We start from the raw sequence: 10,254 nt of genomic DNA on the forward strand, positions 1-10,254 counted from the left end.
GGCACAGTATTCCTCTATGACTAAAATGTTTTAACTCAAATTTTGGTGTGATAAAAAAAAATTCTGTTATGATCTAATTGCACTAACTGATCCTTTCCTGCAAGAGTCTTAGGTTTAGTTGCACATTGTCTTTCATTAAAATTTAAAAATTTTCTCTATGATTATGTGCTATTTTTCTGTACTAATATTTTCTTATGTGAGTTTAATTTGTTGTTCCTTTTCTGGCCTGAGTTGAGTCATTTCACTTATTTTTAATATTTATTATTTAATGATAACATTTAAGGCACTGATTTTCCCTCTTGCAGTTTTTTGTCATTTTTTCAAAACCCCCAACGCTTCATTACAAAAAATTTCAAACATATAGAAAACTTGAGAATAAATACCCAAGTACCCACCCAAGTAGACTCTACAGTTGTTAACATTTTACTATGTTTGCTTTATCACACATCTATCCATCTCTTTTTTGGAGATACATTCTCAAGTAAGTTGAAGATATAAGTAAACTTCATTCCTAAACTCTTCTTGCTGCAAATTTTATGTGAATTTTCTCATTTTTAAGTAGTTTTATTCCATTTTGATTTTTTTCTGATTCAATACTTACTAGAGGTGTTTAAATTTCTATTAGTTGGATTCTAAAATCTAAAATATACTTGTTAGATCTAGTTTTACTATGTTTGGGACAAAGTATGGATCCTGGGCTATACATACTTCAGTAGTTTTGAGCATTTCAGTGCTGCAGATTCTAGGCAAGAGGAAGGAAAGCTGTCCTAGGTGTGCCAGAGCTGTAAGCCCTAGTGGAGGCCAATGCATTTTTTGATGTGTTCATTACTCTTTTCAGTCCTACTATCTAAAATAACTCTCCACTAAAAGAGACTGAGCAATGTAAATCTATGAATTACCAACCCAAAAAGGATATAAAGGTGTGCAGAACTGAAGGGAAACAATGCAAATCAAGACAGTACTAAAAGAGTTTAGCTCCATTCATTGTATCCAGTATACTGTAAGCTTGAAAAATATCAGTTGGAAATACACACTTTTTTTTTTTTTTTGAGTTGGAGTCTCACTCTCTCACCCAGGCTAGAGTGCAGTGGCACGCTCACAGTCACCCCGGCGTCGGCCTGCTGAACTCAGGCAATCCTTCCGCCTCAGCCTTCCAATTAGCTGGAACTACAGGCGCATGATACCAAACCCGACTACTTTTTTTTTTTTAATTGTAGATGTGAGGTCTCACCAAGTTGCCCAGGCTGTTCTCCAAACCATGGGCTCAAGCAGTCCCTTCACCTCAGCCTCCCAAAGTGCTAGGATTACAGGCTTAAGCCACCATGCCTGGTGGGAAATACACACGTCCTTTAGATGACTTTTTTTTTTTTAATCGGAGTCTCATTCTGTTACCTAGGCCGGAGTACAGTGGCACAATTATGACTCACCACAGCCTCAACCTACTGGGCTCAGGCAATCCTTCTGCCTCTGCCTCTCAAGTAGTTGGGACTAGAGGCATGCTCTAGGGTACCTGGCTAATTTTTTGTAGAAATGAGGTCTTGCTGTGTTGCCCAGGCAGATCTCAGAGACTTGGGCTCAAGCAATCCTCCATCCTTGGCCTTTCATAGTGCTGGGATTACAGGTGTGAGCCACTATACCTGACCTGAATTTAATTTTTATTTCTTACAAAGTACTTCAAATCCTCAAAAGCAGGGAAATATTTTTGCTAAAAGGATACCAACTTTTCAGTCAGAACTGAAATAGCCCTACTACATGTAAACTATTTTACTTCTGATCAAGGTGAATATTAGGCAATTATGACACTAAAATTTATCATCAGGTTACTTGACTTTAGTAGAATTAACTGAAACATGAAAGACTAAAAATAAGCAAGAAGAAGAATGCTCAGGCAGACCTTAGGACGTATGATGGTTGTATTGTTGTAAGCTTGTGTTTATGCCACTTGTACTTAATAGTCATTGGTGAATTATGAAAACTCTCTCTTTCCACAGAGTACGCTTCATGTCAGTAGAAATGGACAGCAGCAGTTTTATTCAGTTTGATGTGCCCGAGTACAGCAGCACCGTTCTGAGCCAGCTAAACGAACTCCGCCTGCAAGGGAAACTATGTGACATCATTGTCCACATTCAGGGTCAGCCATTCCGAGCCCACAAAGCAGTCCTTGCTGCCAGTTCCCCATACTTCCGGGACCATTCAGCATTAAGTACCATGAGTGGCTTGTCAATATCAGTGATTAAAAATCCCAATGTGTTTGAGCAGTTGCTTTCTTTTTGTTACACTGGAAGGATGTCCTTGCAGCTGAAGGATGTTGTCAGCTTTCTGACTGCAGCCAGCTTTCTTCAGATGCAGTGTGTTATTGACAAGTGCACGCAGATCCTAGAGAGCATCCACTCAAAAATCAGTGTTGGAGATGTTGACTCTGTTACCGTCGGTGCTGAAGAGAATCCCGAGAGCCGTAATGGAGTGAAAGACAGCAGCTTCTTTGCCAACCCAGTTGAGATCTCCCCTCCGTATTGCTCTCAGGGACGGCAGCCCACCGCAAGCAGTGATCTACGGGTGGAAACAACCCCCAGCAAAGCTCTGCGCAGCCGCTTACAGGAGGAGGGGCACTCAGACCGTGGAAGCAGCGGGAGCGTTTCTGAGTACGAGATTCAGATAGAGGGGGACCATGAGCAAGGGGATCTGTTGGTGAGGGACAGCCAGATCACCGAGGTGAAAGTAAAGATGGAAAAAGCCGACCGGCCCAGCTGTTCTGACAGTTCTTCCCTGGGTGATGATGGGTACCACACCGAGATGGTTGATGGGGAACAAGTTGTGGCAGTGAACGTGGGGTCCTATGGTTCTGTGCTCCAGCATGCATACTCCTATTCCCAACCAGCCTCACAGCCAACCAGTGCATCAGAAGCTTTTGGAAATTTGAGTAATTCCAGCCCATCCAGGTCTATGTTGAGCTGTTTCCGAGGAGGGCGTGCCCGCCAAAAGCGGGCTTTGTCTGTCCACCTGCACAGTGATCTGCAGGGCCTGGTGCAGGGGTCTGACAGTGAAGCCATGATGAACAACCCTGGGTATGAGAGCAGTCCCCGGGAGAGGAGTGCGAGAGGTCATTGGTATCCATACAATGAGAGGTTGATCTGTATTTACTGTGGAAAGTCCTTTAACCAGAAAGGTAGCCTCGACAGGCACATGCGACTCCACATGGGAATCACCCCTTTTGTGTGCAAATTTTGTGGGAAGAAGTACACACGGAAGGACCAACTGGAGTACCACATTCGGGGCCATACTGATGATAAACCATTCCGCTGTGAAATCTGTGGGAAGTGCTTTCCATTCCAAGGTACCCTCAACCAGCATCTGCGGAAAAACCACCCAGGTGTTGCTGAAGTCAGGAGTCGCATGGAGTCTCCTGAGAGAACAGATGTGTACGTGGAACAGAAACTAGAAAATGATGCATCGGGCTCAGAGATGGCCCTAGATTCCCGGATGGAAATTCACACAGTATCTGATGCTCCTGATTAAGACGATAAAGAAGTGTACCCAAACAAAGCACATTAATCAATGCATATTTGTGATTTGCTTTGTTGTAATCTTTGATTTTTCCCAACCATCTGGAAATCTCTTGGTCTCTTGGCAGTTTTTCTAAAGTTTTTGGATGGAACACTTCATTGTGTTTATTTTTTCCCCTGCCCTTCCTCCCCAAAGGAGCTCAAAGCATGAAGGGCAGCACATCCAGGGAAAACACAGGCTGACAGTATTCCTCTTTGGCTGAACTCTTAATCCAAAATCTGCCAGTGATTTAGCTATGCCAACTGGTTGACCCTCCACTCTCTGCCAAGAGGCATACTCTTCATTGTGTGTGCTGGCAGCAGTGCATTCTATGAAGAGAGACTAGGATGCCGTCAGCTGACACAAATGGGTAACCTTTTCTAATTTAAAATACCTTCTAGGGAGTAGTTAGATGATTTAAATATATATATAATAAAATGATTATTATATATATAGTATATATACATTCTCAAATTTGATTTTATTCTGGTTGAGGTGAATGTAAGAGGAATATATAATTTAATACAATGTGAACAGGGCTTTTGACTCTGTCTCATCTCTACCTAATATGTTAGGGTTTTGCCCCTTCATTTCCCTTACAAAAGAATGTTAGTAGGTTTTCATATATATTAGTCATTGTGTCCAAAAGCAAGCAAAGCAAATCACAGTGTTCATAGCTCTGCTTCATAACAAATACATAAACCAAATGCCATAAAATTTCTTCAACTCTAGTTGGAAACCGTTTGGAATTTTTGTTAGTTGTCCAGCAGGTAAGCTGGATGGCCTGTGGTGCTGACCTTTTTACATAGTGTAGTGTTGTATTAACCAACCCCAAAGGAGCAGTGGTTTTCAAGGTTTTTACTGGCCTACAAATCTACCTTCATTCCGTACTGTAGAAACATACATACCAGGTAACTAAATCGAATCACTCTCTACCATAAGTTAGTACTCGCGCTAAAGGAAAGGGATTTGTAGTTCTGTCTACAAGATTCTCCAAGCAGTATTGTGGTTTGGTTTTTTTTACTTTTCTTTTTTTCTCTTTTCAAACAGCCAGTTCAGGTGCACAGCAACTTTTTTTACATGCAGTTCCCAGGGAAACTGCAGAACTTGGAATTTGTACTTTTTGTAAAGCTATACTCTATGGGAATTGCAAGCAATATATCTATCTTAGTATTGTGTGTGCTAATGAGAGCCTCAGTGGCTCCCCCACTCTCAGCGTTTCCTGCTTAAGGAACCAACAGTTTAAAAGCCCTCTAAGACACTCTGTGTGTCACCAAATCTGTGTTTGTCACCATTTTTTTGGTCATGTGGTGCTATTTTTATGTTAAGTGTCTTTTAGGTCAGTATAGTTGTAGAAAATGTGAAATCTAATGATAATAGTGAATTACAGTTGTTTTCCTCTCTTGAGTTCATAGCTTGAAAAGAGACCTCAAAAGCATGTACTAGCAAACATATTGCTGTATGAAAACATACCTGAGACCTGCTTGAATAATGTTTTATTAGTACTTTCAGAAATATCTTCAGTTCTGTATTGTGATTACATATGCAAACAGGCTTTACATGATTGCTTTGGTACTGTAGAGTCGCAGAGAGTAATTTGTAAGCAGTTTGGTGATGAGTTTGTGCTGCAGGCTACCCGTGGGGTGTCAGTACTCCAGTCTCTTCGGCTGAGATCCAGGGCTCTGAGCTCCACAACCATTGTCTCTGCTTAGGATAACAGCACAGCCACCTATAAAAAAACAGAAGTGAAAAACCAACTTGAGAAACTCGAAGTTAAAGAAATACAGAAATAGATGTTTGCTGGGTTTTCCATGCTTTTTTGGCTCTTAAAATACCAGTGGTGGATTTTGTTTATTTTTTTGTTTTTGTTTTTAGAAAAAGTCATCAAGCCCTATGTGTGTATTAGCGCCCAGGGGTGGTAGCTGTGCAGTAGCATCTCTTTAGCACACAGGATCTGTTCACATGTGAACTGCTGCGCTACACTTCAGTGTTAACTCCGTACAGATTACACTCTAATCCCGCTGCTCCTGAGGAGCGGCTTTTGCTAAATCGGGTATATATTATGCCTTTTTCCTCGTCAAACTGCCTAAGTAGGGGTTTGTTCTCTCCCTGAAGCACTTGTTCAACTCCTGTTAAAGCCGCGTGCCTCAAGGGGAGGCTGAACCCCAAGTGTTTACCCACTTAAATATTTTCTGGGGTTTCAGGTAAATGTTTGTGATTTTTTTTCCTTACATGAATAAGTTTGGTTTTAATTTTTTTTAAAGAATTAAATGCAAAAAAATTGTGTTGTGATACAAATTAAGTTTGTGACAAGAAATGCCCAAATCTAAGGACATAAGAGGTCAAGCTCAGGGAAGGAACCTCCTCTTCACTCAGGCTTGGGACCTTCTTCGAGGCCTCCAGAGCATTCCGCGGTAGAGACAATTAGGAGGGAGAGTACCTGGGGCCGCCACCTCCAGTGTCCTGGCTCTTGTCGTTGTCCGTCTTAACCTTATTTACATGGAGTTCTTTGTATTTGTGAACTTGTTTAACTGGTTTGAGTTTACCAAAGAGTGACTTATCCAAAATTGTCTTTGACAAAAATATCCATTGCTTTGATTGTACAGTTCAGGTTCAAACATTGTAACGGGACTGTTAAGGGGCAGAAAATTGATTGAGTTTCTCTCTAATAATCATGATTCCACATTTTGCAAGTTCCACTTGCTCCCATTCGTGTTGCTAACACTTTACCCTTTCCACTGCTCGCAGTGTTAAGAATGAATTCTCAAGCCATAACACAGTACTGTAAAGTTCCGCAGGGCTTCGAGGGAGGCAGCGCGTAGGCCAGCACAGAGCTGTGTAGCCTCTCTGAGCACTCGCACTGTCATGCTTTCCAGGGGCGTGACTGGTGAGAGATTAACTCCATTCAGATCTGGCAGCAGCAATTAATTGTGCCTTGCCGCATGAGGATGTGTCAGGAGGATTAACGTGACCACAGAACAGAAACATTCTCTCCCTGAAGTTCACTTCACGTCTCCGCAGACGAAGTACGCTGTGTAACTCCTTAGAGCAACTCTTTTTGGAAAGCAAAGTCCCTATTTCTGTACAGTTTTAGGTTAGGTGTTTCATTTATAACAAATGCAGAAATCAATTAAGATAAAGTGATATGTGAAGAAATCTTTTACAATAAAGTATATCCTGAATTCATATAGGCTTGTTCATAATTGAGTCTCTTCTTGAGCTACCTTTTCAATATTAGACAATGTGAAGACAGTGACAGCGTCCTTTTCTAGAGATGTTTAGCCTGTTATTACAAACTGTGAAGACAAAGAATTTTATACTTTTACTGATGTTTGTGGTTTTAAACAAGTTCTTTTCATTCTAATCAGTTCTCTACCCTCTTAATTTCTACTTACAGCTGTAAATACATTTAGAAATTATATTTGTAAATACAGTATATGGAGACAAGTTAATTTTTTGGTCAGTGGAAAGCCTCCCAACCAATTGGCTCTGCCTTGGCAGTTGTGATTGTTTTGTTTTGTTTTAGATTTTTTTTGTTAAACAACAGAAAGGATACTGTCGGTTCACTGTTAAGCAGAATATACTGTAGAACTAAATTGATAATTTTTGAATCTGAGCATGAGTAAATGTCTTTTCTAACAATAGTAGTTATAACTAATTCTGTTTTTCCCTATGCCCAGACCATAGGCCTGCATATTTTGTGTGTGGTTTTGTTTTTATTTTTGTTTTTACAGCCTAGACTCTAGTAAAAATTTGCAGGAACACAAAACAAGGGCTAGGGGGAAAATTATCTATGTGAATGAGCTTTACTTTAAAGAGATCAATGTATTTTATTTTATCAACTTTTTCTATTAGTTACTGTGATTTTTTTTGTTGTTGTCATTTTTGTTATTGTTAAATTCTATAATGGTTTCCTGTGAAGCCTCCACTGAAAGGGACTCAAATATGCAACACCTAAACTATTTTCCAAGGGCACACGCCCCTTGAATGGTGCTTCTAGACTGGTCAGGGTTATTTATTAAATTTTATATATGAAAGTATTGGGGAATTATGTAAATTCTTTATATGAAACTATCTAGTTCATAAATCATAGATTTCATATTACTCAGTGCAACTGAACTAAAAGTTCAGAAAAGTCATTCACATTGTTCCAAATTTGTAATGGTTGTCACACATCACATACGTCTTTTTCAGTAAGTGCCAGAGTGTTCCCACTGTTTCTGTCCAGTGCTTGACTTCTTGGCCCAGAAGAGAACCTGTTTTCTCTGGTTCTCTCCCTGGGTCTGGCACAGACAGGGCTATTGTAATTCTTGATTAAGTCCTGGAGCCAGCCTTGCTGGACGCTCCTTGTAGCAGATTCAGTACACAGACCTCTTGCTGCCCCTCAGTGACAAGTATGCTGTGAATTCAACCTTTGGACTTGCTGCCCAAGCCTTTGGTTGCTGCCCTGGTTATTGTAAGAGGCAAACTTACTTTGTTTGAGAATGACCATTTTCCAAATGTGAAAACCATCTCTCTCACCACTTTATTAGTAGGGCTAACATTTTTTTCCGTTATAAATGGTTGAGCAATTTGAATGACTTAACACAGTGTCATTATCTTGCAATATAAACTGGTAACCTCACAACTCCACACTTCATCACCATATGAAGTAAATGAAGCTAGCTAAGCGGATGCTGTATCAACTAGTAACTTGCCATTAAGGATTATTTTATAGCATGAATTTAAGACTATTTATTCAAATGATATTTTACTCTTGTATTCACTTTGTTTTAGATTTGTGACATGAATATTTCAGTGCTGCTTAATTTTGTTCTGAATTCTTGTTTCTTGCTTGTAAATGGCTTTTTTATGGTATAAATAAAGTCAATGGACATTGCTGTTTGTAAATAAAAATGCTGCTAGAGCAAATGTGCTGTGGTCTCCTTGGCCTCCATGCGTGTCACTGGCTCTGCCAAATCTTTGCTGTGTTATAGTTTCTGTAACTGCTGTTTTTGAAAGTTAGGGTTTCATATGAAGCTCTTGCGCCACTAGTGTGCTGAGAAGAGAAAGGAGCAGGTGTATTTCGGTCCTTTCTCTTGTGTGGTAAAGACTGCATCATCGGGGTCCCAGTCTGCACTCAGGCTTCTCCAGAATGAACTGCTGGTGAACTCTCCCCATGTGCCTGCTGAAGTGCCTCTTGACTCCCTTTTATGTGTCTTGTTCAGTTCTCCAGAGTGTGGAAGTTGCATGGGCTATTTCTTCTGTCTCCACTAAGCCAGTTAACTCCCTTCCTTTTCCAGGTTCCAACTCAGGAGCCCTTGTTCCTCTAGTAACTTACCCCCTAGGTCAGGCGCCTCTGAAATAGGGTCATTGTCATGAACTGTGTTCCTGCCCTTCCCTTTGGAACACCTATTTCCAATTGGATATCCATTAATGAGACTATTATTCAGCTAATATTTTTCCCTCTAGCCTGTAAACTCGCTGACAGCAGTGATCCTAAACTCTCCCCTGAGTATCCTCAGCACCACAGTAAGTTGCTCAGCGAGTGTTTCAGCGAATGAGCACATGCATGCCTTCTGGAGGGTCACACAGGGCAACATGGCTGGTATGCAAGTGGGATTAAACTTGCCTCCTGTAGAGCTACGAGCCACCTTGCTCCTTGCTCATAAGTAAGGGCTGCTATGAAGCAAGTTCTCTGTCTTCTCTGTGGGGCTCCTTTTTGGTCAGGTGGGCAGTGAGATGGTGCACAATGTGAAAGATCAATGCAGGAACAAGCATCTTTGCTATCCGGGATCTGAGAATTCCTGAGGTATGCCAGGGGGATAATGGAGAAAACTTACTGACTTTGGAGGTCTGATTTCCAGCCCTGCCTCTGACTGACTCTAAGCAAGTCACTCGCCCTCCTTTGCCCCATTTTGGTGTCTTTGATATGTGAGGCAGTGACTTCTGATAAGTTTGCTTATTCCCTAAAGCTAGGAAAGCCCAACGCCAGGAATCCGGGATGAGCCTCTCTGGCAGGGTTAGGGGAATACCCTAAGGGGTGAGCCCTGGAAATGGGAGTACCAACTAAAGCCAATACGCTTAGTTGGAACAGATGTAGACTGTATTGAGCTGCATTGCCGGCAAAGGACATTGGCAGTAGTTGGCGCTTTCATTTGTCCTGATGTCAGACCTTTCTTCACCTTGGTTTCTTCCAGTTATAATTTTTTTTTTTTTTTTTTGAGTTGGAGTCTCACTCTGTCACCCAGACGAGTGCAGTGGCTGCTCCCGGCCACCGCAGCCTCGACCTGCTGGGCTCCGGCTATCCTTCTGTCTCAGCCTTCCGAGTAGCCGGAATCCAGTTATAATTTTATACAATTGTTGGCAAGCCCATTTGGCTTCAGGGATGCTTATGATGTCCTTTATGGTGTCAGAGGACACCATGAATCCCTGATTGCTAGTTGTCATCTCTGTTCTCTGGACCATGCCCTTCAAAGCCTCCCAAGCCTCAGTGGCACTTAGTAACATCTCCTGTGATGTCTTCTTTTGGTTTTTGCAGCAGGTCTACCTCGCATACCTTTTGCCAGTAAATAGGGCTCCAAACTTAACACAAATGGCAGAAAGAGCCCACTGCAAAGGAAATGCGTTACCAGAACATATCAACTTGGGATCATGTGTGGAGTCCTTACTGTGTGGTTGCTGTGTAGTGCTCGGCCAAAGGTGTACTCGCTGTTCAGGTACGCATTGGTC

The 10,254-nt window shown here is 41.5% G+C and overlaps 1 protein-coding gene across 1 annotated transcript; it reads left to right on the forward strand.

Moving 5' to 3' along the window:
- The first annotated feature begins 1,993 nt into the window (after positions 1–1,993).
- ZBTB34 (zinc finger and BTB domain containing 34) lies at positions 1,994–8,454 on the forward strand. The gene has a single exon (XM_008059216.1). The coding sequence runs from the start codon at positions 2,002–2,004 to the stop codon at positions 3,514–3,516; it is 1,515 nt and encodes a 504-aa protein (XP_008057407.1). The 5' UTR covers positions 1,994–2,001; the 3' UTR covers positions 3,517–8,454.
- Positions 8,455–10,254: the final 1,800 nt, after the last annotated feature.

Source organism: Carlito syrichta, unplaced genomic scaffold (genome assembly GCF_000164805.1).
Source record: "Carlito syrichta isolate Samal-C Ts95f unplaced genomic scaffold, Tarsius_syrichta-2.0.1 Scaffold303952, whole genome shotgun sequence".
Classification (NCBI taxonomy): domain Eukaryota; kingdom Metazoa; phylum Chordata; class Mammalia; order Primates; family Tarsiidae; genus Carlito; species Carlito syrichta.

Bases quoted from the DNA above. Each gene is read 5' to 3' on its own strand.
- ZBTB34 (XM_008059216.1), top strand. From the start codon at position 2,002: ATGTCAGTAGAAATGGACAGCAGCAGTTTTATTCAGTTTGATGTGCCC.